General features: G+C 43.1%; 2 protein-coding genes across 4 annotated transcripts in view; one reads left to right on the forward strand and one right to left on the reverse strand.

The window, feature by feature from the left end:
* Positions 1-484: 484 nt before the first annotated feature.
* LOC120034783 (centrosomal protein of 44 kDa-like) overlaps positions 485-27,195 on the reverse strand; it is a 128,719-nt gene continuing 102,008 nt past the window's right edge. The window contains exons 1-11 of one of the 2 annotated variants that reach the window (XM_038981390.1): positions 11,642-11,750; positions 10,945-11,043; positions 6,938-7,085; positions 2,723-2,869; positions 2,427-2,522; positions 2,074-2,226; positions 1,783-1,998; positions 1,352-1,415; positions 1,092-1,210; positions 754-791; positions 485-624 (exon numbers count right to left, since the gene is read on the reverse strand). In XM_038981390.1, the coding sequence (XP_038837318.1) occupies positions 576-624; positions 754-791; positions 1,092-1,210; positions 1,352-1,415; positions 1,783-1,998; positions 2,074-2,226; positions 2,427-2,522; positions 2,723-2,869; positions 6,938-7,085; positions 10,945-11,036 (1,122 nt within the window). In that variant the 5' untranslated portion in view covers positions 11,037-11,043; positions 11,642-11,750 and the 3' untranslated portion in view covers positions 485-575. Of the gene's footprint in view, positions 625-753; positions 792-1,091; positions 1,211-1,351; positions 1,416-1,782; positions 1,999-2,073; positions 2,227-2,426; positions 2,523-2,722; positions 2,870-6,937; positions 7,086-10,944; positions 11,044-11,641; positions 11,751-27,195 lie in introns of those variants that run through there. The other variant, XM_038981391.1, reaches the window with a different exon arrangement.
* On the forward strand, positions 12,193-26,969 carry LOC120034784 (F-box only protein 8-like). 2 transcript variants are annotated; one of them, XM_038981393.1, is made up of 7 exons: positions 12,193-12,469; positions 12,641-12,808; positions 16,190-16,602; positions 18,384-18,510; positions 18,802-18,920; positions 18,989-19,185; positions 24,224-26,969. In XM_038981393.1, exons 3-7 carry the CDS (start codon positions 16,199-16,201, stop codon positions 24,409-24,411), a joined length of 1,035 nt encoding a protein of 344 aa, XP_038837321.1. In that variant the 5' UTR covers positions 12,193-12,469; positions 12,641-12,808; positions 16,190-16,198; the 3' UTR covers positions 24,412-26,969. The 2 variants fall into 2 exon arrangements, with proteins under 2 accessions (XP_038837321.1, XP_038837320.1); XM_038981392.1 differs by lacking the exon at positions 12,641-12,808.

Below are 27,195 nucleotides of genomic sequence, written 5' to 3' on the forward strand. Positions count from 1 at the left end.
GTAATGATGGACTGTCATTTCTCTTCGCTTATTTGAGCTGTTATTGCCATAATATGGACTTGGTCTTTTACCAAATAGGGCAATCTTCTGTATACCACCCCTACCTTGTCACAACACAACTGATTGGCTCAAACGCAGTAATAAGGAAAGAAATTCCACAAGAACTTTTAACAAGGCACACCTGTTAATTTAAATGCATTCCAGGTGACTACCTCATGAAGCTGGTTGAGAGAATGCCAAGAGTGTGCAAAGCTGTCATCAAGGCAAAGGGTGGCTACTTTGAAGAATCTAAAATATTTTGATTTGTTGAACACTTTTTTGGTTACTACATGTTTCCATGTACTACATGTATTATTTCATAGTTTTGATGTCTTCACTATTATTCTGTAATGTAGAAAATAGTAAAAACTAAGAAAAACCCTTGAATGAGTAGGTGTGTCCAAACTTTTGACTGGTACTGTATATAATGGATTGTGAACACAAGTCGATATTTATCCATGATACCTTTATTCATCACTCACATACTAATCCAGAGATCAATTACAAAAATATATTATTTTTTTTAAACACCGAATTTACATTGAGGGATCTATACTTCTTAAAAGGTTGGAAGTGTCTTTCATCCTAAAACAAAGGAGAAGAACAAAACGTAATGAAGGTAAACATAAATGCAGTATTATTTTATATACAATAGATGGTGTGTTAGCCTTGGTTAACATTAGAGGGAATACAACATAGATCTACAGTACTTACATGTTGGTTATCCTTTCCAATCTCTCTTTCATATTCTCCTATAGAAAATGAGTCAAGAATGAATGAAAAACAAAGGGATTGATTTAATCCGTATTGTGGAAGATCCGCGTAAAAATTCTAAGGTAATTTCCAATTGAGTCGGCACATGCAGAGTTTACCGTGAACAAAGTCTCCTCGAACATTGCATTTAAAATTTCAATCGACCTATAACGTGGATCTTTCACGATACTACAGATTGAATCCAGCCCAAATGATCTAATGTTTCCATTATTTATATATATATGTGTATATATACACACACATATACATATACACACACTTGTAATATCTGCCATTACCTCTGGGGGTGCCGTTGTCACACAGGGGGTGATGGGATAGCTAGTGGAAGGGGTGGAGGACTGAGGACGCTCACAGCCAGAGTTGTGTAGGAGGCTCTCTGGAGGACTGGGTCTTGACTCTGTAAGGGTATGTGAGCATCAGTTTAACTTTTATATCACACTGGGAATTTGATCTTTCTATTACTTTATTTCAGTTGTTGTATACGATGACCTCATCAATACTCTACTAAGATACTTTTATTGTCAAAACCCATTCCAACCCGTGACTTCTGTTGCATTATCCGCCATGTGATGACTCCAACCTCCATTGATAAGTGACGACTCCTAGAGGGGAAAAAAACAACCTTGAAAGCTGTACATTTTTCCATCTTTAAATCAGCAAGCAGAGATACAGTAGACATTCTGGAATGGACTGACATCATAGTTCAACATCTGCATCTGCTTCTACTTGTCATTAGATAGAGGTACGGAGAGTTCTTTAGAAGCGTCTCCAGATTGGACAGATGTGGTGTAGAGATCCCTTCCTACCTGGGCCATGGCTGACACACATGCAGACACACAGTATCCAATAATCCCTTTGCAGTGGATAGGGACACACACACACACACACACACACACACACACACACACACACACACACACACACACACACACACACACACACACACACACACACACACAAAGAGCCTACCTGGGCCGTGGCTGTGGAGAGGGTCAGTCTGGTCTCCAGCAGTAGCACTCTGCTCTCCAGGTTCTCCCACTGGTGCTTGTCTATAGTGATCCTCCCGGCCGAGGCCTTCTCTAGAAGCTCCAGCCTCTGCTCCAGGGCCGAGAGCCTCCCCAGCCTGGTCTGGACCTGCAACAGCTGGGCCTCCAGCACTGCCAGCCTCCCCTCCACCACCAGGTCCTGGAAGGGTGGTCACAATCCAGTCTGTGTGTGTGTGTGTGTGTTTATATTGTGGAGAAGTATGCTGGTACTCACTGTTTGAGGGACTGTAGGTGCTTGGTTCTGGACCTCCTCCAGTCCCAGCCCCTCCTCCTCTTCCTCAGACTCTTCATTACCTGAGGTTCTACTAGAGGAGACCCAGGAGTCACCACCAATGTGTCTCTCCACTAGTGGCCTGCTTAGGGACAACTGTGGGAAAGAACCATCTCACCTAGTCATGTTAAGGCCGGGCCATGTACTCATGCAGCATTACAATGGACTATTTTATCATTTTAAAATGTTTTATTTAACCTTTATTTAACTAGGATAGCTCAGGCCTCTTTGATAAAGTGGTAGAGAGCTGAACAGGTCTGTTGGTCTACACATCCATGTCCTTGGCAAAGACTTACTGTGGTGGCCATGGGGCTCATTGTTTCAGCCTGAAATGGGAGAGCCTCACTTTTGGAGTCTGAACTCGAGGCCTGAAAACGAGCTCTCGGCTTTGGCTGCAACACACAGATGCAATACATGGACCTTTTCTTTTACCAGGTAGGCTATTGAGAACACATTCTCTATTACAATACAGACATGGTCTGATCAAGAGGGTGCAATAGTTAATTGAACCGTGAATACCGTGTCATCATTATCATGTCGTCGATGATACACTTTGCTCTAGGCTCGTCAAAGCTGAGGGAGACAGACTGACCTTGTTGCCTTTGCTGAGCTCTTTGTGTTTCTGCAGGGCCAAGGCGATGACATCACAGACGATGCAGGTCTTTCTTTCTGCATAGCCAAACTGGAGGAACTGCTGCTTGGTCAGGACGGGTTTGTAGTGGAAGAGATCTCGCAGTACCTAGATGCGGGTGAACAATAGACAGTATGACACACACACACACACACACACACACACACACACACACACACACACACACACACACACACACGGTTGAATTCTCCCTGCTGAAAAATTGTTTCAAATCAAAAATACACCATGTTGTTTTTTCATTCAAACAGTAGAAAATGCAAAGATCAAAACAATATTCATTGAATTGTCATTGAAGATCACTGAAAATGACATTGCAAAGTATCTGGTACAGGGGTTTAACTCATTTTGCGCCGGGGGCCACATTCGGTCTTCAAGAAGGTCCAGAGGGTCGCACTGAAAATGTGTTCATTTCTTCGCCATCAAAACGTGCAAAGAAATTGTCCTGTATCCAATGCTTTTGAAACTTTCGATGCTACCTGACTGTCTAGGTTTCATTTAAATGATTATTAGTGAGCTGGACACAGTCAAGAAACGGTATAAATGTAGGTCCATTATATTCTCTACACAGTTTCCATTTGGTTTTAATCATTTTAAAAGTATATAGTTTGTTTTCCCTTCCAAAAAAGTAAAAAGTACGTGTATCCCTTGCCTCGATACACTTAATTCACGTGAAATGGGAATAATAGGAGCTGGAACACATATGACAAACCCAAACATTCTATTGATAATTGTAAAACTCACTATAGTTGACATGAGTTCAGGGAAAGATGGCAGTATGTATGACAGGAGGGCTAAATGAGTGCTTTCCTTTTACACCGACTATAACGCAGAGCAAATGGCTTGTCTCCTCTCTGCACTGTCTTCTGTATGAAATGCTGCTGGTGTGTCGGCCCAATCTGTCTCCCATATTTTTGTGTGTGTGTGTGTGTTCCAGCCAGGCGAAGCAGTGACTGGGCGCCAGCCATCGCTCAGAGGGTCTCGCTCTTCCTTCTCGGTTTCCCTCTCCTCTCTCGCCAAAATGAACCGATGCTGTGAGAGACAGATAGCTCGCCTGCGGGCCTCAGCGCTAAGAGAACAGAAGAGGGGATTCTGATCCAAGATGAGAACTTGGACCAACATGGAGTTCCTGTGTTCACCACAGGAATCAGGATTTCATGTGAGCCTTTATAAAACATAATTGCTCAAGGACGCTGTGCTGCCGACCACCGGTTGCCAGCTGGAAGGAAACACCACCAGAGAGTGTGTTAAATACAGATGCTGCAGATCAGGGCCCGTTCAGTGAAAACCCTTCTGGTTCTGATAGCAGGGTTAACAGAGGCTACAGTACAGCCTCAACAAAAAGACTGAAAAACCCCTGATGCATTTACACAAGTCATTCCTTCCAAGTCCTCGGTTGGTTGTGATGAGAGAGGAGCTATAATATTAGAACGTGCGATGAAGGAAATGGCTTGGCCTTGACCTGACCAAGCACAATATCATGGAAAAAGGAATTCCGACAGTGGAGGCCTATACCATTTCCCATAGATAAGAATGAATGGAATTCCTAGACTACTTTAAGACTCCATTCATGTCATTTGAGCACCACAGGAATGAAAAGGAATCCCACATGTAGCCTACTTTTTACTTCTACAGAGGAAATCCTGCACTATTTCAAAAGGACTTTATTGGTAGTGAGTGATGCAATACCAATGTCTTCCATGTGTGTGTATTAGGGGAAAATATTGCGGTTCAGCTCAAGCTTGGAGGGGTTAAACCACAGCAGAGCGTCTGGGTAGACAGCCGTTGGCCTCAGGAGACCCCAAGGAATAAACTGAAGTCACAGTGTGCGAGTGCCTGTGAGGAAACAACTGGAAACCCTTTGCCATTTTGAACCATTACGACGATAACTGTGATGTATGAGAGAGGGGATCTAGAGGAGTCCCTGCTATTGGGAGAAACTGTTTTGTGTTAAGGAGACGACACTGCATGGGGCCACATGGGGAGAGCGGTGGTGGGGAGCCTGCTGGGAAAGTAGGACCCAGGAAAGATCCCAGCATGCAGTGAATGAACAGAGCATTAAATCATAGGGAGGGCATGAAGGAACGAGCCAGGGAGATAATACAGTCAACTGGGGAGTGATGCCAATGTGTTTCTCAAACGGGTAGGTCTAGGTCTGGATGTGGGATTGCTGCAGGGGGGGATACATTCGAAAACATGATTTCATCACGAAAGATGTTAAACATTAGAACACAGTGTTCTAGTATTATGCTCTGCGTCTTCTTCCTACCATACTAATGGAGACCTACGGAGTAAAATCCCTCCACTGTGCATTATGATACTTAAATACTAAGGCAGTCACAGAAACATGTTAACCTACAGTACCAGTCAAAAGTTGACACCTACTCATTCAAGGGTTTTTCTTAGTTTTTACTATTTTCTACATTGTAGAATAAGTCAAGACATCAAATGGAATCATGTAGAAACCAATATAGATTTTATATTTGACATTTTTCAAAGTAGCTACCCTTTGCCTTGATGACAGCTTTGCACACTCTTGGTATGCGTTTGAGCCAATCAGTAGTGTTGTGACAAGGTAGGGTTGGTATACAGAAGATAACCCTATTTGATAAAAGGCCAAGTCCATATTACGGCAATAACAGCTCAAATAGGCAAAGAGAAATGACAATCCATCATTACTTTAAGACATGAAGGTCAGTCAAACTGGAAAAATTGAAGAACTTTGAACATTTCTTCAAGTGCAGTCGCAAAAACCATCAAGCACTATGATGAAACTGGCTCTCATGAGGACCGCCACAGGAAAGGAAGACCCAGAGTTACCTCTGCTGCAGAGGATAAGTACATTAGAGTTTACCATCCATGGGCGTCCCGAGTGGCGCAGTGGTCTAAGGCAGTGCATCGCAGTGCTAGCTGTGCCACTAGAGATTCTGGGTTCAAGTCCAGGCTCTGTCGCAGCCGGCTGCGACCGGGAGACCCATAGGGTGGCGGGTTAGGGGAGGGTTTGGCCAGCAGGGACGTCCTTGTCCCATCACGCACTAGCGACTCCTGTGGCGGGCCAGGCGCAGTGCACGCTGACACCAGGTGTACGGTGTTTCCTCCGACATATTAGAGCGGCTGGCTTCCGGGTTAAGTGGGCATTGTGTCAAAGAAGCAGTGCGGCTTGGTTGGGTTGTGTTTTGGAGCACGCACGGCTCTCGACCATCGCCTCTCCTGTACGGGAGTTGCAGTGATGTGACAATTGGATACCATGAAATTGGGGAGAAGAAAAGGGTGTAAAAACACACTACTAAAGGATACCAATAAGAAGAAGAGACTTGCTTGGGCCAAGAAACACAAGCAATGGACATTAGACTGGTGGAAATCTGTCCTTTGGTCAGATGAGTCCAAATTTGAGATTTTTGGTTCCAACCGCCGTGTGTTTGTGAGACGTAGAGTAGGTGAACAGATAATCTCCGGATGTGTGGTTCCCACCATGAAGCATGGAGGAGGAGGTGCGATGGTGCTTTGCTGGTGACACTATGTGATTTATTTAGAATTCAAGGCACACTTAACCAGCATGGCTACCACAGCATTCTGCAGCGATACGCCATCCCATCTGGTTTGGGGTTAGTGGGAATATAACTAGTTTTTCAACAGAACAATGACCCAAAACATACCTCCAGGTTGTGTAAGCACTATTTGACCAAGAAGGAGAGTGATGGAGTGCTGCATCAGATGACCTGGCCTCCACAATCACCTGACCTCAACCCAATTGAGATGGTTTGGGAAGAGTTGGACCGCAGAGTGAAGGAAAAGCAGCCAACAAGTGCTCATCATATGTGGGAACTCCTTCAAGACTGATGGAAAAGCATTCCTCATGAAGCTGGTTGAGAGAACGTCAAGAGTGCGCAAAGCTGTCATCAAGGCTAAGGATGGCTACTTAGAAGAATCTAAAATATATTTTGGTTTGTTTAACACTTTTTTGGTTACTACATGATTCCATGTGTGTTATTTCATAGTTTTGATGTCTTCACTATTATTCGACAATGTGGAAAATAGTCAAAATAAAGAAGCACCCTTGAATGAGTAGGTGTCCAAGCTTTTGACAGGTACTGTACACTATTACCCTTAATAGATTTTTTTTTTAAAGAACACAATAGAATCAATGTGTGGATTTACCTTGTAGATGCATTCGATAAAACGTAGGTCGTTCTTCCCAGTGAGTTCCACTCCGAAGCCCACCAGGTGTTCAGCAAGGTGTGGTGAATAGGAGATGAATGCATAACTCACTATGGGGAGAAAGGCAGAAGGATCCCCTTTGGCCAAGCTGTAGAGATAAAGCATAGATTGTGTTTTACAATGTGTACTACTGTTTTCATATGTATTTGTATCATTTTGGCCTAAAAATATGACAATAATGCTCTGTTCAGACAGGTAGACCAATTTTTCAACAAAAAATGTTTTTTGACCAATCAGATCAGCTCTGATAAAGATCTGATTGGTCAAATGAACAATAAGTGGAAGAAAATATGAGCATTGAGCTGCCTGTCTAAACACAGCCCAACACACATTTTGACATCAATGGAACCCAAACGAGTTCGATAAAAAATAGATCCACAGAAAATTGTATTTGAGCCACATCATTTTTAAAATTCCCCACAAGCATATTGTTTGTGATGCTCTTCACTTCAAAAGGAATCCCTGCTTCCCGGCTCATCAGATGTGCAGACTGGGGTCCTCGTCAGAGGGAGACCCACGGCTGGTTAATGTAAAGCATGTTTACAAACCGAGTTATAGTCGGGCAGGGCTCCGTACAACCCCCTCTGCCGCCTGCCGGAAACTTCAAAACAAACCCAGACCATGAACTGTACCCGTGGCTACAGCCCCAATCTGGATGTTTATAGGACTACAGATGTTTAGTCTGTCTTCCAGCCAAATCATTTAGTCTTTGTCGCAAATAGCACCCTATATAGTGCAAAAAAAAATTTAAACAGAGCCTATAGCACACAAGAGTAGTGCACTATCTGGGGAATAGGGTCCCATATGGGACACATACAGTCTCGTGACTTTATCCTACACTACAGAGCAGATTTGCCTATAGCACGAAAGAACATCATACAGACTGTTGATAATATTCATACTTGCAATGTGTTGGCACTTTCAAGCCAAATACTGAGTGTAATGGACAAAGGCCATAGAAAATCAGTGACCCCACAACTTGGATAACGAGCTGGTCAGATATGCTCATCATAACAATGGGATGATTGGAAATTAGGCTCATGGTGGAACAAAATGTTAAATCATGAGAAATGCTACCATATGCACACCTGCCTCTCCTTCAAGGTCTCGTCTGCCCAAAATATTCTTAGATACTGCATGAATGGTTCATATTTAGAATATTTGTAGAATAATAGTGAAGACATCAAAACTATGACATAACACATGTGGAATCATGTAGTAACCGAAAAAGTGTTAAACAAATCAAAATATATCTTATATTTGAGATTCTTCAAAGTAGCCACCTTTTGCCTTGAGTACAGCTTTGCACACTCTTGGCATTCTCTCAACCAGCTTCACCTGGAATGCTTTTCCAACAGTCTTGAGGGAGTTCCCACATATGCTGAACACTTGTTGGCTGCTTTTCCTTCACTCTGCGGTCCAACTCTTCCCAAACCATCTCAATTGGGTTGAGGTCAGGTGATTGTGGAGGCCAGGTCATCTGATGCAGCACTCCATCACTCTCGGTCAAATAGCCCTTAAAACAGCCTGGAGGTGTTTTGGGTTATTGTCCTGTTGAAAAACAAATGATAGTCCCACTAAGCCCAAACCAGATGGGATGTTGCATCATACTGATGGCAGAGTCTATGGACCCTGCCTGGTGTCAACAGTACAGGCTGGTTGCAGTGGTGTACCACCGTCCAATCTGCAGCAACAGCATGACACCATCGCGTCAGCATGTACGAACATCAATGTGTAACGTTTCCGACTTGTAGAATCCATGTCCCGAAGAATTCAGGGTATTCTGGAGGCAAAGGGGGGTCCGACCCAGTACTAGACGGGTGTAGCTAATAAACTGCCCGGTGAGTGAGTATGTACAGTGCCTTCGGAAAGTATTCAGACCCCTTGACTTTTTCCACGTTGTTACGTTTCAGCCTTATTCTAAAATGGATTCAATAAAACATTTTCCCCAGCAATCTACACACAATACCCCATTATGACAAAGCAAAATGTAGAAATGTTTGCAAATTTATTCAAAATAAATATCAGAAATACCTTATTTACATACTATAAGTATTCAGACCCTTTGCTATGAGACTTGAAATTGAGCTCAGGTGCATCCTGTTTCCATCGATCATCCTTGATGTTTCTACAACTTGATTGGAGTCCACCTGTGGTAAATTCAATTGATTGGACATGATTTGGAAAGGCACATATATACGGTCCCAAAGTTGACAGTCCATGTCAGAGCAAAAACGAAGTTATGAGGTCGAAGAGATTTTCCTTAAAACTCCGGGACAGTATTGTGTCGGCACAGATCTGGGGAAGGGTACCAAAAAAATGTCTGCAGCATTTAAGGTCCACAAGAACACAATGGCCTCCATCATTCTTAAATGGAAAAAGTTTGGAATCACCAAGACTCTTCCTAGAGCTGGCCGCCAAGCCAAACTGAGCAATCTGTGGAGAAGGGCCTTGGTCAGAGAGGTGACCAAGAACCCGATGGTCACTCTGACAGAGCTCCAGAGTTCCTCTGGAGATGGGAGAACCTTCCAGAAGGACAACCATCTCTGCAGCACTCCACCAATCAAACATATTTCAGTTCCTTTTAACGGGGTATGTTAGTAGGTGCCAGGCGCACCAGTTTTTGTTAAGGACTGCAACACTGCTGGGTTTTTCACACTCAACAGTTTCCTGTGTGTATCAAGACAGGTCCTCCACCCAAAGGACATACAGCCAACTTGAAAAAAACTGTGGGAAGCATTGGAGTCAACATGGGCCAGCATCCCTGTGAAACGCTTGACACCTTGTAGAGTCCATGCCCCGATGAATTGATGCTCTGAGGGCAACTCATTATTAGGAAGGTGTTCTTAATGTTTGGTATACTGCATGTATACTGTATACAGTGAGCTCCAAAAGTATTGGGACAGTGACACATTTGTTTTTGTTTTGGCTCTGTACTCCAATACTTAGGATTTGACTATGAAGTGAAAAAGCAGACTGTCAGCTTTAATTTGAGGGTAATTTCATATAGACCCCCATTTTAGGGGACAAAAAGTATTTTAGACAAATTAACTTGTGTGTATTAAAGTAGTCAAAAGTTTAGTATTTGATCCCATATTCCTAGCGCGTAATGATTACGTCAAGCTGGTGACTCCACAAAACTTGTTGGATGCATTTGCGGTTTGTTTTGGTTGTGCTTCAGATTATTTTGTGCCCAATAGAAATGAATGGTAAATAATGTATTGTGTCATGTTGGAGTCAATTTTACTGTAAGTAAGAATATAATATGCTTCTAAAAGCTACAATGATTACAGATAGTTCTGAATGAATCGTAAATAATGATGAGTGAGAAAGTTAGACTCACAAATATCATACCCCAAGACATACTAACCTCTCCCATTAGAATAACAGGGGAGATTAGCATTTGGGGGTGTATGATATTTGTGCATCTAACTTTCTCACTCATCATTATTCACATCTATCTAATAATGATAGCAAAAATGGAGGGACTATGTACAAAAAGTGTTGTCATTTCTAAACGGTTCATACCCTCAAATTAAAGCAGACAGTCTGCACTTTAAACTCAATCGTTGTATCATTTCAAATCCAAAGTGTCAACCCACTGTCCACCAGTCTTGGAACACCTGATGGTCAAATCAGGTGCTGGAGTACAGAGCTAAACAACAACAAAAATGGTCACTGCCCCAATACGTTTGGAGTTCACTATATATCAGAATGGGCGAAAATATGTGGGATGTATTTCTCCAATGTAAGCAAGTAAAAGTGACACAAATGTTCATACATCTCCCGCACTGCAACTAAGAGACTGAATAGTGGAGCCATCATGTGGCCATCAACTGAACAACCACAACACAGGGGCCGACAGATTGTATAAACTGGCACCTTCCCTCAAAACATTTGGGAACGTGGCCACAATTGTTTAGTTATCCATGACCTAGCTAACATACCCATTATAGTCGACCTCTCTTGGGTACTTCAGTGCCCGTAGTTGAGAATCCAGCTTCCGAAGACATCCTTTCAAATCACCGGCTGACATCATTGTGGACCTTGAAGATGCAAATGACAGACAGGTAACGTTACCACAACAATTCTTCCATGAACTCTTTTACAACGAATGGGTAAAACACCACTAGCTAACTAACATAAACAATATAGCTATGTAAGTGTTGGCTAGCTACTAACACAGCTTGCCAGCAAGTTAAGTTTCTTGCTATGGGGTGGGTATAATTTGTGGAACATTCCAACAGGAATCTGTCATATAAACTTTGTAAAGTACAAGGTTGCCAACAAACAACGCATACAAAGTAGCATGGTCAATTCAACTAGCTGACGAATAGGCATCAACTCACCACGTAGCTTGTTCTTGATATTTGTCCCTAGGCTACCAGAGTGAGGACAGACATTTTCCGGAATAAACGTGGTGAGTGAAAAACTGAATTAAATAGCCCACTCCCTACCTGGTATCTCATTCTGCCGCTATACAACTTTGTATGCGTTGTTTGTTGACAACCTTGTCATTGACGAAGTTTTTGGAACATATTCCTGTTGGAACGTTCCACAAATTATACCCACCCCTTGCTATGCTATAGGCTAACGTTGTTGCAGCTACTGAAACATACCATAACACAAAGTATAATAAATTACCTTATATTTGAGTAGAAGTACTAGCCAAATTAGCTAGCTAGCTGGACATGTATTTAGTTTGTTTTGCCCGGGTAAATAACATAATTGCCGCGATTGGTTGCCATGATAAGTGACTCAGAAAAACTAGAAGGAAGATTCATAAAAGCACATTCGTAGCTAGATGGTGCTAAAAGTTTTGTTTGTAGACTTCTGGTTTTAATGTCGATGGTAAACTGACTACGACTTATAAAACAAGCTGAACTAACTAAAGCCATGTATAACGTCGTCTTTACTGTCTGTAGTTGAAAGGAAAACATAATTATTCTGGTTAGCTACCTTTGATGTGTTAGAAGAAACAAAGCAATGCACTGCAGATTTTTTGTAAAAAGTTCAATGGATTTCATTAGATTCGTTAGACGACTCTGTGTAGGCCGACCTTTTTACTAGAATAATATTTTTTTTAAACAAAAAAAAAAAGAAATATTGTATATATCATAGTTAAGTACCATTCACAATCGTTAGATGGATTTACTCAGCTACAGCTACGTCATTTCCACCAATAACACGGGAAACGTCAAATAAGACAACAGTGCGTGTGAAAAGAGGAGGGCGAAATCAGGAGTTGAAGAAGCCCTATATTGAGTGATAGGGGCAGATTAGGCCTGTTGTCACTTTGTGAGCAGTTTTTTCTTTACAACAGCGACGAGATTGTGTCTTTTTGGACAGCATTTAACGGAGATGGGAGCATCTGGTTACCGGTAGAAGACCCAAAACTATTCACACCAAAGTTGTTTACGTTCTGGACCGTGTATACGTCGCGGCGGCGGTAAAATCTTCCATACAATTCAGGTAGGTGGCGCTGGTTACGATGGTCTGTCATCGACAAGACGAGCCTCCCAAATGGCTGGTTGGCTTGTATAATTATATTGAAGAAAGGCGAGGGCTTTAGGTCAATCTAGCTTGATAGTGAAAATATCTATCAGTTGCTGAACATGACTTCATGTTTGATGTTGTTTACAGCAAGACACTGAACGTGTTTCCAGCCCACTGCTGTCTGACTTTGTATGACAGTTTATCCAATTACTGAATTAGGCAAACGTCAACAGACGATGGGGCACATAACTCTAGTGCTTGACAGAGTATGGTCCCTCTGTTTACCAAGAGACAGTTCTTATTACATGACTACAGGTATGTATTAATGTTCTTCTCAATAGCATAACGTTTGCATTAGTTTGTTAAAGATTGTACATTCAGTAGGCGGCTGATCGGAATGATTTCTCAGAATCTGTATGCAGCGTCACTTTATTGACTGTACACAGACCATTGGATACAACATTCTCCGTACACACATGTACAGGTAGGCTACCACCTGTTTTTCCATCACGAATAAGTCAAAACCCACTGTAGATAGTTGCTCATTTTAAACTCAAATTATATGTTTGCAACCACCAGATTCAGTTAAAACACCCCCAAACCCAACTAATTTGAATGCCCCACCCCACGAACCAACTATCAATTTAGACCAACCATATGCCTGTCCTGTGTATTCGCAATACATCAATTCAGCCAATATGATCACACCATGCACTGTGCTTTCTCTCCTTTTTAAATGAGTGCAAGTTTGTTTTTTCTACTGAATTATTTGTTCAGAAAATGCTTAAAATAATTGACTAGCAAGCTAGGCTGTCATAAGTATGACAGTAAGATATCAATCCACATTTGAACAAATACACCCTTAGGTCAGTTGACCTAATCCAAACAGTTTAGGCTATGTATCTAGACCTAGTCTAGGCCTACATGTCTAGAAACATCTATACCCTACAGTAACCCTCTCACCATATAACCAGTAGACTCGTGTCAACTTTAAAGATGCAATATGCAGAAATAGCTCTGCTTTTTCCTGGTTGCAAAAATTCTAATAGTTTGCCTAATTTCAGTTTGTGACAAAATAATCAGTCAGTGTAGAGAATCATTGTACCATCTAAACCGCTGTGAAATATGTTTTCCATATCCAAAAATAGTGTATTTTCAGCTGTTTGAAGCTTGTGTACCAAAGTAAAAGATGCAAAAAATAAACATAACAGGAATCATGGACATAGCTTACAAAGAACATAACTACCACTTTTTAGACTTGCTTTCAATGAGACTGATATATCTAGAACACACATTTCTTTGAATTTGATCAACTTGCCCAAAAAGTTACATATTGTAGCGTTAAGACATTCCCCAGTGTGTTTTTTGAGCAGCCTACAGTCTTAATGCTCCAGCAGCAAGCAGGGAATGCTGAATAACAAGTGCAATGGCATTGCAGCAATGTAGCGACAAGCAGCCTAGGAGCATGCCCACATCACATGGGAAAAAGAGAATTGAGAACATGTGAGGAATTCCGAGGAGTGGGTAGGCTAAATAGGCAGGAATTGAGATTCAGCTGTAGTGACAGGGATGGAAGATTGTAGCCTGATCCCAGATGTGTTAAGACAGCCCAAACAATCACCACAGGAGTTGGCAAGATTGCACAAACAAATCTGGGACCAGGCTATGATTCAGCTCTGAACCATTCTAAGATGCTATTACAAGAGAGAAGAGTGCCTGTAGTGTAAACTGTCTGACATTTTATTTGTCACGTGCCGACTACAACAGGTGTAGACCTTACAGTTTAATGCTTACTCACAAGCTCTTTCCCGAACAATGCAAGTTAAATGAGAAAAAAGGGGAAACAAACATGTAACAAAAGGACAATAATTAGAAATTAAGCTACAAACCCACTCACTGACTGACAGGAGAGTCGGAGAGAGTTGAATGCATATCACCTAGCGGGTTAACTGAGGCTACTTCTGGTTTATAATACCACGTCAATCTGTGTTGTGGATGGGTTTTTTTTAATGGAGAAATAACAGGGCCATAGCTGGCATGATAGAGGGTAAATGATAGCAGGCTAAATGGTTTAGGCCTTGCCTCAGTTGCACTGTCTCCTGTCTGATGGAGTAAAGGTTTAGATGGCTATAAATGGAAGGGGTAAGATAGTCGTTCCTGGCCAAAGGATTATAAGGGTAAAGATGGCGATGGCAGGCTTGATGCATATAGTAACTATACTGAACCAAAATATAAATGCAACATGTAAATTGTTGGTCCCATGTTTCATGAGCTGAAATAAAAGATCCCAGACATTTTCCATACATATTCCTTTTTTTTTTGTGCACAAATTTGTTTACATCCCTGTTAGTGAGCATTTCTCCTTTGCCAAGATAACTCATCCACCTGACAGATGTGGCATGTCAAGAAGATGATTAAACAGCATGATCATTACACAGGTGCACCTAGTGCTTGGGACAATAAAAGGCATTTCTAAAATGTGCAGTTTTGTCACATCACAATGACACAGATGTCTCAGGTTTTGAGGGAGCGTGCAATTGGCATGCTGACTGCAGGAATATCCACCAGAGTTGTTGTCAGAGAATTTCATGTTATTTTCTGTACCTCCAACATCGTTTTAGAGAATTTGGCAGTACGTCCATCCGGCCTCACAACCGCAGACCACGTGTAACCACGCCAGCCCAGGACCTCCACATCCAGGCTTCTTCACCTGCAGGATCGAAACTTAGGAGTATTTCTGTCTGTAATAAAGCTGGCTCCCCAGTGGGTGGGCTTGTGCCCACCCATGGCTGCACTGCTGCCCAATCATGTGAAATCCATAGATTAGGGCCTAATTTATTTATTTAAATTTGACTCATTTCATTATGAACTGTAACTCAGTAAAATCGTTAATTGTTGCATTTATATTTTTGTTCGGTATATTTCGAAATGGCTTGTTGTGCAAAGTCACATTAGAATCTGCCTCGAACCTTTACAGAGACTGTTCCAGAGTGCACTTTCAGGAAGCAATTGCTTTAATTTGCTAGGCTAATGTATGCGAGATGACACATGAAAGCAGAGGCAATCATTGAAATGTTTCTGTGGACAAACAGCTAGGGTCTGAATCCAGATTAAATTGACCCGTCACGGATGTATCTCTATTTTGTGACAACCGCTGAGCATAGCAGGGTAACTCCAAGATATATTTGCCTACCATCAGCTGTTGCCATGCCAGTGACAAAAGTAACCAGGAAGTAATCCAGTTTCCCAAACATTTAAACAAAGATAGCACGATGGCCTCCGTTTTTATATTGGATTGTTAAAATAGGACTTTGGATCAATCAAATGTAATTATAAAGCCCTTTTTACATCAGCAGATGTCACAAAGTGCTTATACAGAAACCCAGCCTAAAACACCAAACAGCAAGCAATACAGATGTGCACAGGAAAAACTCCCTAGAGAGGCAGGAACCTAGGAAGAAACCTAGAGAGGAATCAGGCTCTGAGGGGTGGTCAGTCCTCTTCTGGCTGTGCTGGGTGGAGATTATAAGAGTACATGGCTATTTAAGGCCAGATTGGATGGCCAGGAAATTCCCAATTTAATGCCTAGTAACTAGACCACTGAGCTACTTCTGTTTGATATTCCTCCTGAGGGAACCTATTCCCTATGTGACGCATGCAGACTGTGCTGCCTGTGTTGTCTTGTCTATACACCAGATCCTGCAGATGGGTCAGGGGCTGTGGAGGGTGGCCAGGAACCAGCAGCTGCAGCAGGAGTACGGAGAGCACTGGGACGCTGGACCTGGCCTTGACGGAGATCCCCAGGATTTGGGGATGGAGATGGGGGCTAACCCAGGCCAGGCTCCCCCCTCCCCCAGACTGGGCGACCTGGGTGGAGGTCCCCTGCCACCTCACCCCCACCCGCGGCGCCACCCCCAGCACTGCCAAGGGGCAGACATCTACCAGCTGCTGCGTGCCCACTGGGGGAAGGAGCAGCAGGGTTTCATAGACCTGGAGATGCTTCCTCCAGAGCTCAGCATCACCATCCTGTCCTACCTGAACGCTACAGACCTCTGTCTGGCATCCTGCGTTTGGCAGGACCTTGGCCATGACGAGTACCTCTGGCAGGGGTGAGTAGTAGACTGGCAGGGTCTGTGGAAGGGAGGCAGGGGTGAGTAGTAGACTGACAGGGTCTGTGGAAGGGAGCCAGGGGTGAGTAGTAGACTGACAGGGTCTGTGGAAGGGAGCCAGGGGTGAGTAGTAGACTGACAGGGTCTGTGGAAGGGAGGCAGGGGTGAGTAGTAGACTAGCAGGGTCTGTGGAAGGGAGGCAGGGGTGAGTAGTAGACTGACAGGGTCTGTGGAAGGGAGGCAGGGGTGAGTAATAGACTGACAGGGTCTGTGGAAGGGAGGCAGGGGTGAGTAATAGACTAGCAGGGTCTGTGGAAGGGAGCCAGGGGTGAGTAGTAGACTGACAGGGTCTGTGGAAGGGAGGCAGGGGTGAGTAGTAGACTGACAGGGTCTGTGGAAGGGAGCCAGGGGTGAGTAGTAGACTGACAGGGTCTGTGGAAGGGAGGCAGGGGTGAGTAATAGACTAGCAGGGTCTGTGGAAGGGAGGCAGGGGTGAGTAGTAGACTGACAGGGTCTGTGGAAGGGAGCCAGGGGTGAGTAGTAGACTGACAGGGTCTGTGGAAGGGAGGCAGGGGTGAGTAATAGACTAGCAGGGTCTGTGGAAGGGAGGCAGGGGTGAGTAGTAGACTGACAGGGTCTGTGGAAGGGAGGCAGGGGTGAGTAGTAGACTGACAGGGTCTGTGGAAGGGAGGCAGGGGTGAGTAGTAGACTGACAGGGTCTGTGGAAGGGAGGCAGGGGTGAGTAATAGACTAGCAGGGTCTGTGGAAGGGAGGCAGGGGTGAGTAGTAGACTGACAGGGTCTGTGGAAGGGAGGCAGGGGTGAGTAATAGACTAGCAGGGTCTGTGGAAGGGAGGCAGGGGTGAGTAGTAGACTGACAGGGTCTGTGGAAGGGAGGCAGGGGTGAGTAATAGACTAGCAGGGTCTGTGGAAGGGAGGCAGGGGTGAGTAGTAGACTGACAGGGTCTGTGGAAGGGAGGCAGGGGTGAGTAGTAGACTGACAGGGTCTGTGGAAGGGAGGCAGGGGTGAGTAATAGACTAGCAGGGTCTGTGGAAGGGAGGCAGGGGTGAGTAGTAGACTGACAGGGTCTGTGGAAGGGAGGCAGGGGTGAGTAATAGACTAGCAGGGTCTGTGGAAGGGAGGCAGGGGTGAGTAGTAGACTGACAGGGTCTGTGGAAGGGAGGCAGGGGTGAGTAATAGACTAGCAGGGTCTGTGGAAGGGAGGCAGGGGTGAGTAGTAGACTGACAGGGTCTGTGGAAGGGAGGCAGGGGTGAGTAGTAGACTGACAGGGTCTGTGGAAGGGAGGCAGGGGTGAGTAGTAGACTGGCAGGGTCTGTGGGAGGGAGGCAGGGGTGAGTACAGTTAGAGGGCGTTCAGAATGAATTATTCAAAACTAATGTCACATTGTTATTTTGACCAAATAAGATCAGCTTTAAAAAATGTGAAAAGTTCTGATTGGTCAAAAGACAAATTATTGGACAAAATATCAGAATTGGGCTCCCTGTGTGAATGCGGCCAATGAGAAGTGTGCTGCAGGACAGGACCTGATATTCCATTACATATTCATCTATGTTTTTAATTGTCCACAAATCATTCAAATGGTGCTTGCCACAAGTAGGTATAACATTTACCAGGTTCTGTGGGACAATGTGCTTTTTTAATGGTTCAGAGTTGATTGGGTGATCATGTTTCTAATTGCAGTCTTCCCTTTTTCTCTGTCGCTTGCTTGTTCCCTGACTTGCTCGCTCTGTGTCTCTCTCTCTCTCTGGCTGTGTCCTAGTTTGTGTAAGTCCACATGGGGTCACTGTTCCATCTACAATAGAAGGCTTCCCTATGGCTTCTCATATAGAAGACTCTACATGATGCTAGATGAAGGCAGTCTGACATTCAACGCTAACCATCAGGAGGTAAGTCATCTCTTTTTCACCTTTATCCCCAATGCCTCGTTCTCCTTTTTAAAGCATCACTTTCCCACTGAAACACTCCGGTTTCCCGGACATAGATAAAGCCGGCTTAATCTGTTTCCGGGAAATAGTTCCTTATATATAAGATTTGGCTAGATGTATACGGGCCAATTAGCTTTTTTTCACTGTATGTTATTGATTCTGCATAGATCAGCCTTCCTCACTATGTGAAAACCACACAAAAAATTATGATTTAGAAATAGTCTCTCTCTTCCCCCCCCCCCCCCCCAATAGGGTATCAGTTACTTCATGTCCAAAGGCATACTGGTGGACCACCCCAAGGAGCTGGCCAAGTTCATCTTCTGCACTCGCACGCTCAACTGGAAGATGCTGAGGGTATACCTAGATGAGAGGTGGGTTTTCTTCATTGAATTCTCACTGGGCTTTTTTCAAATACTTATTGGATTGTCTCTAATTGCAGGAGAGATGTGTTGGACGAGCTGGTCACGCTGCACAACTTCAGTAACCAGTTCCTGCCCAACGCACTGAGGGACTTCTTCAGACACATCCACGCCCCAGAGGAGAGGGGAGAATATCTGGAGACGCTTATCACCAAGTTCTCCCACCGCTTCTGCGCCTGCAACCCCGCCCTGGTTCGGGACGTGGGTCTCAGCCCAGGTCAGTGCACTGCAGGGAGTTGTAGTTCTAATCTGCAGGGTGTTGAGGGAAGTCGGATGAGTGGAGGGGATTGTAGTTCTGGTGCACGTTATGTTAATTCAGCCTGTGTGAGCGGAGGGAGTTGTAGTTCTACAGGATGTTTAGTTTAGTGGAGGGAATTGTAGTAATAAATTAATTCATGGGAATTGTAGTCCTGACAGGTGTTGAGTTAGAGGCAAGATGTGTGTGGGTGCTGCAATGTTTGTTTTTCTTTTTTTTTTGCCGGTGATCTAGCCGTCTGCCCACGCTACAGAGTGCTCTATCAGTCTTCTAATACAGGACTAGTAAAGGCCCAGCACACTACTTTTGTAAGAGAAATGTATATTTTTATATAAACATATATGGGCCTCCTGAGTGGCACAGCGGTCTAAGGCACTGCAGCGCTAGAGATGTCACTATAGACCCGGGTTCGATCCCGGGCTGTATCACAACCGGCCGTGATCGGGAGTCCCATAGGGCGGCACACAATTGTCCCAGTGTCGTCCCGGTTAGGCGAGGGTTTGGCCAGGGGTGGGGGGGCTTTAATTGGCTCATCGCACTCTAGCGACTCCTTGTGGTGGGCCAGGCACCTGCAGGGTGACCTCGGTCGTCAGTTGAACAGTGTTTCCTCCGACACATTGGTGCGGCTGGCTTCCAGGTTAAAGGGGCATGTGTTAAGAAGTGCGGTTAGTTGGGTCATTTTTCGGAGGACGCATGACACGACCTTCGCCTCCCCGAGCCCGTTGGGGAGTTGCAGCGACGAGACAAGATTGTAATTGGGGAGAAAAAGGGTGTAAAATACAAAAATATATACAGTCAGGTCGATAAATATTTGGACATTGACTATGTTATTATTATTTTAGCTGTCTACCACAGCATATTGGTGTTGAAATTAAAGAATGAATATGAGCTTTAATTTGAGGGTATTTACATCCAAATCGGGTGAACGGTGTAGGAATTACAGCACTTTTTATATGTGGTCCCTCCATTTTTGTCCAAGTAATTGGACAATTGGCTGTTCAGCTGTTCCATGGCCAGGTGTGTGTTATTCCCTCATTAGTTAATTTACAGGTAAGCAGATAAAAGGTCTAGAGTTGATTTCAAGTGTGGCATTTGGAATCGGTTGCTGTTAACCCTCAATATGAAGTCCAAAGAGCTGTCACTGCCAGGGAAGGAAGACATCATTAGGCTGACAAATCAAAACAAACCCAGCAGAGAGAAACATTAGGTGTGGCCAAATCAACTATTTGGTACATTATTTTTTTTAAAGAACGCACTGGTGAGCTCAGGAACACCAAAAGCCCCAGAAGACCACCGAAAACAACTGTGGTGGATGACAGAAGAGTTGTTTCCCTGGTGAAGAAAAACCCCTTCACAACAGTTGGCCAGATCAAGAACACCCTCCAGGAGGTAAGCGTATCTGTGTCAAAGTCAACAATCAAGGGAAGACTTCATCAGAGTAAATACAGACGGTTTACCACAAGATGTAAACCATTGGTAAGCCTCAAACAGGAAGACCATATTAGAGTTTGCCAAAAAAAAACATCTTAAAAAGCCTGTACATTTCTGGAACAACATCCTATGGACAGATGAGACAAAGATCAACTTGTACCAGAATGATTAGAAGCGTATGGAGAAGGGAAGGAACTGCTCATGATCCGAAGTATACTACCTCATCTGTGAAGTATGGTGGAGGTCGTGTTATGGCGTGGGCATGTATGGCTGCTTCCCTTGTATTTATTGATGTGACTGCTGACAAAAGCAGCAGGATGAATTCTGAAGTGTTTAGGGCTATATTATCTGCTCAGATTCAGCCAAATGTTTCAAAACTCATTGGACGGTGCTTCACAGTGGAGAGTGACATTGACCCAAAGAATATTGCGAAAGCAACCCAATACTTTTTTTTAAGGCAAAGAAGTGGAATATTCTGCAATGACCAAGTCAATCAGCTGACCTGAATCCAATTTGAGCATGCATTTCACTTGCTGAAGGCAAAGCGCCCCAAGAACAAGCAGGAACTGAAGACAGCTGCATTAAAGGCCTGGCAGAGCATCACCAGGGAAGAAAACCAGCATCTGGTGATGTCTATGGGTTCCAGACTTCAGGCAGTCATTGACTGCAAAGGATTTGCAACAAAGTATTAACTAATTTAATTTGATTGTTAGTTTGTCCAATTATGTATAAAAATGGTTGTAATTCCTAAATGGTTCATACAATAATTTTGACAAAAGCGTTAAATGAAAGAAAAATCTCCACTTAAAGCACATCTTGATTGTTTGTCTTTATTTTTATTATTTTCTACATTAGAATAATAGTGAAGACATCAACTGAAATAACATGTGGAATCATGTAGTAACCAAAAAAGTGTTAAACAAATCAAAATATTATTTCAGATTCTTCAAAGTAGCCACCCTTTGCCTTGACAGCTTTGCACACGCTTGGCATTCTCTCAACCAGCTTCATGAGGTAGTCACCTGGAATGCATTTCAATGAACAGGTGTGCCTTGTTAATTTGTGGAATTTCTTTCCTTAATGCGTTTGAGCCAATCACTTGTTGTGACGACAAGGTAGGGGTGGTATACAGAAGATGGCCCTATTTGGTAAAAGACCAAGTCCATATTATGGCAAGAATTTTAAGACTTGAAGGTCAGTCAATTCTGGAAAATGTCAAGAACTTTTAAAGTTTCTTCAAGTGCAGTTGCAAAAACCATCAAGCGCAACGATGAAACTGGCTTTCATGAGGACCCAGAATTACCTCTGCTGCAGAGAATAAGTTCATTAGAGTTACCAGCCTCAGAAATTGTAGCCCAAATAAAAGTTCAAGTAACAGACACATCTCAACATCAACTGTTCAGAGGAGACTGCGTCAATCAAGCCTTCATGGTCGAATCGCTGCAAAGAAACCACTACTAAAGGACACCAATAAGAAGATGAGACTTGCTTGGGCCAAGAAACACGACCAATGGACATTTGAGTCCAAATTTTTGATTTTTGGTTACAACCGTTGTGTCTTTGTGAGACGCAGAGTAGGTGAACGGATGATCTCTGCATGTGTGGTTCCCACCGTGAAGCATGGAGGAGGAGGTGTGATGGTGTGGGCGTGCTTTGCTGGTGACACTGTTGCTGGCACACTTAACCAGCATGGCTACCACAGCATTCTGCAGCGATACGCCATCCCATCTGTTTTGGGCTTAGTGGGACTATCATTTGTTTTTCAACAGGACAAAGACCCAAAACACACCTCCAAGCTTTGTAAGGGCTATTTGACCAAGCAGGAGAGTGATGGAGTGCTGCATCAGATGACCTGGCCTCCACAATCACCCGACCTCAACCCAAGTGAAATGGTTTGGGATGAGTTGGACCGCAGAGTGAAGGAAAAGCAGCCAACAAGTGCTCAGCATACGTGGAAACTCAAGACTCTTGGAAAAGCATTCTAGGTGACTACCTCATGAAGCTGGTTGAGAATGCACAGCTGTCATCAAGGCAAAGGCTGGCTACTTTGAAGGATTTAAAATATATTTGGATTTTTTTGGTTACTACATGATTCCATGTGTGTTATTTCATAGTTTTGATGTCTTCACTATCATTCTACAATGTAGAAAATAGTAAAAATAAAGAAAAACCCTTGAATGAGAAGGTGTGTCCAAACTTTTTACTGGTACTATATATTAATTCAGATTTATCAGGTGCTGAAGCACCCCCTGAACATTCACGCGGCTATGGTAAGTGGATGTTGTAGTACTGGCAACAGATGGATTCAACCAGTCTAGACGTAGGTCTGCTTTAGAGGACCAAGCCCTAGAAGACCCAAGTACTGTAAAAGACCCTTTACTCCACTAGGAGCTAAAGGGAATAGGTGATGTCACTGTAAACACCTGACATCGTGCGTCTGTGTCTGTCTGTCTGGCCTGTTCTGTTGACAGCGCCTGCAACCACCTGCCAGTTTCTGCCACAGTCGAACAACTCCTAACTCTGGGTCCATGCTCAACAAATCCCACAGGCTTTAGGTCTTCTCTCATCTGTTGATCTCCTCACAATGCCTTTGTAATTTACTAAGGGCTCTGGTGTTGCACTTGACCCAAGTTGTCCTGTCCTTGTTGCATGAATCAAATGTGTGAGAAATCTTTGTACTAACACTGTCATTGGTCCCTAAAGCCACAATAATCCCACGGGCTTAAAGTGTTAGGAGAGTGGCTGGAGCGCTCCAGCCAATCACAGGACGGCGTTGTAATAACACCTGGCTCGGTTCTCGGCCGTTCTGCGTCGTCCTGGAGGAGAAGTCGGCTGATTTATTATAAACTTACTGCCGATAGAATTGGCAGAGCAGTAAAGGAGGAGCGGCGATTGTACGCTCTCACACTTTCTCTCGCTCTCTCCCACTCTAAAGAGACCCCCTGTTCAACCCCGCTTAGTCTGCCCAGAACCAAGGCTGATACCCACACTGTAAGGTCTGAGAATATGAGTAGACACGTCTCTTTGCTTCCCTGTTATGTGTCCTGTCTTAAAGGAATATTATTCACACTTCAGAATATGCATTTTTTTTTAATTTTTGTAGACGCGTCATTATGAAACTATTTTTCTATCTGCCCTTCTTCTTCTGATGCTCTTTTCTGCTCTTCCCTTCACTCTGTCTCCCTGTCGTTTATTCTTAAACTCCCACCCACCCTCTCAGCCAAGTGATGACCACACAATGAACAGAGAAAGTATTGCTGGACTGAGAAAGAGATCAACTAAAACATTGGGGCTGGCTAATATATTGAATACATGTATATTACTAAGCAAGATAAAATACGTATTTTGTTGGCGTGTGTGCCACATCTCCATTATTGATCTTAAGTCTAAAATAGTTTTTTAGGTAAACACCATCACTTTAATATATATATTATTTATTTATACTGGCCCAATGCTCTTAACCGCTAGGCTAGCTGCCACCTCACAGCTCCATATACAACTTTATCTTCATTGGATGCTTGGTGCTGGGACTTGTTTGACCTCTCTCCCATTCTGTCCATCTCTCCAGATGCGGTGTATGTGCTCTGCTACTCGCTCATCCTGCTGTCGATTGACTTGACCAGCCCGCACGTCAAGAACAAGATGTCCAAACGCGAGTTCATCCGCAACACGCGCCACGCTGCCCAGAACATCAGCGAGGACTTTGTCGGCCATCTTTACGACAACATCTATCTCATCGGCCACGTGGCGGCCTAACCGGGAAGTGACAGGAGTTGAAGTCGTTGAATACACGAACCAGTGATTGCACTGATGCAGGATACTACTTTGGACAATAGTTGTTGCTGGTCATTCTAAATATAGAGTTCTGTACTGCTAGCAATGATGCTTGTTTCCATACTGGGTGGGAGGCTATCTGTTCTCCGGCTGTAGAGCCAATGGAGACCAAGTAGCGTAGATTTGGCCCGCCCACATGAAGTGAAGAGGCCTAAGACAGGCTAGACGTATACCCAGCACACAAGTAGCATATGAACATATAACCAACTACTTCCATCTTAACCACGCAGAAGTGTAGCTCCAGTATGTTAACGAAGTCAAGAAGAAGTTAAACATATGCTTTGAACAAGGACTGAATATTATTACAGCAACAATTAGCAGTTGTGGTTCACATTATACTCTTGTTTTGTGAATTACTCTAACTATGAGTTTTGAGTTTAATATTCTGGTTTTCTTTTTTTAAATTAATGTTGTTTTTGTTGGAATGTTTTTTTACGATTAGAGGAACTTAAAATAATGACTAATGGGCTGGTAGAAACTCCACTGCATTTTGTCCTTAACTTTGTGAGCGGGATTAAATTGGATGGAATTAATATGAATTTCCAAGAGGCACAACAATAATTAATCCAACCACATTTACAACATGAAATCCTTTTATTTTTAGCAGAGAACTTCAAAGGACTATTTGCGTCCATTCCAAAGTATTTTATGAGTTGTAAAGCAATCGCCATGGGTCATATTCTGAATTGATGTGTGTGTGGATGACTCGAATGTCCATGGGAATCTCAGAGCGTCCAATTTTGAGTTTGTAATGTGAACTCTCATTTGCATTCATCTCAGCTGGGTCCTATTAATTAGTGTGCAAAATTGAACGTTTTTCGCCTACGGAAGACAAATGTTTCTTATTGGACAAGTCCAATTAGTCTCTCAATGTTGCAATCCATTTTCTTCTATTTGGCGCCTAATGAACACAACACTGGTAATACAGCTCTTGATTGTTAATGGAAAAATAGGTGTCAAAGTTGAGGACAATTGTTCAGTGAGTTTTTACCTCGGCCCAAACTGGGATAGGTAATGTTAGTAAATGAAGTTGTTAGTGTATCTATGTTACTTTATCCTTTTGTTTTGACAAGCATTCTACCCCTTCAGAACAGGCTGGATCCCAAATGACATCCTATTCCCCCATGTGTTGCACTACAGTTGAACAGGGCCCATAAGGCTCGGGTCATAAGCAGTGCACTATGTAGGGAATAGGGTGGCATTTGGGACACATTCTGGCACTGACTCTAGCACCAATGCCTGCGTTTACACAGGCAGCCCAATTCTGATTATATTTTTTCCACTCATTGGTCTTTGGACCAATCAAATCCGATCTTTTCACATCCAGATCTGATTGGTCAAAAGACCAATTAGTGAAGGAAAAAAAGATTAGAATTGGCTGCCTGTGTAAACAGCCTAAGTGAAACCACAGATATGAACGTTAATCTTTCCCACCATCCTTTGCAGACTACATTTATATTTTGATTTGTTTTATGTGTGTGACTCTGGACTGATGCCTCTATCATGTTTAAATCTTCCTGTCAATCTCTAATCTATTCTATGACTGCAACCTCTCACTCTTTCTCTCCCCAGTGACTCTAAGGGCTTGATTCTATTTGCTACAAATGTCCAGAAATATGTCATCTAGATCAGACATACCTCTCTGACATGTAGAATAAGGAATCATGTCCTCTCTATTCGTGACATTTCTATATGCAGTGTTCAGTAGATTGCACGTGACCCAGGACTACAAGATTATTTCTTTTAATGATTACTAACTAGTGAGCACTTTAACCAGGGGGTGTTTTCTGTCCACACTGCTGTCTTCTGAATCCCATATATATATATTTATATATATAAGTCACACTTTAGTTCTCATATCTGAAGGACTGTTTGTTTTCTATCTGTTGTCTTAGCCATGCAGTCTTTATTATTAGTTATAGTGCCAATAAACAAAATGTTGAAAATGACAACCACACTGACATGTGAACCTGAGCAGAATAACTACTGTGGTAAATTTTTGCATACAATTGATTAAAACCCATATATAATTTTATTTGCACATGTATAGAGATTTATATAAAAAAAGATTTCATTTTTATGTATTTTAACAAAGATTTTTTTTTTCTTCGCATAAGTAGACCTGTTTTTGCACTGACGTTTTGTATGAGCACTGGACTGCATGCAGAGAACTGAGTCTTTGCACAGTTAATGTTCTCCACTACCATGATCAATTTAAGTGAGTTGAGATGATTATTCTAATATTTATGAAATGTTAATTACACTTAGTTTAACAGCAGCAAATGACAGTACAGACTTTATTCTCTTCAATTCCATGTACATTTTAGTTTCTGGTGTGGATTTATGGATTGAGATTTTTATAGACAATTCCTGTTTCAACAGCCTAACAAAACCATTTACATCTGAGATGGGTTGCTGAATGACAACACTGGAAATAAAACATGTCTAGATTGTATACAAATAAAACTGAGAAAATATTCCCCTTGTGTTGAGCTGTGACTATTTCTACAGTGATCATAATGTTTTGATATTCAAGATCGTGACCATTACTGATTCCCCCTTCGACTATGTACGCTATATTTAGGAATTAAGTCCCTTATATACACCTCTCAAACACTGCTCTCAAAACTACCAAACCCCATTTCAAAGCCCCGATCCATAGTGTATATATTAACCAAAGAGTTCCTCTGAGCCTGTCAGTGTATA

The sequence above is a fragment of the Salvelinus namaycush genome, chromosome 42 (genome assembly GCF_016432855.1).
Source record: "Salvelinus namaycush isolate Seneca chromosome 42, SaNama_1.0, whole genome shotgun sequence".
NCBI classification, from domain to species: Eukaryota; Metazoa; Chordata; class Actinopteri; order Salmoniformes; family Salmonidae; genus Salvelinus; species Salvelinus namaycush.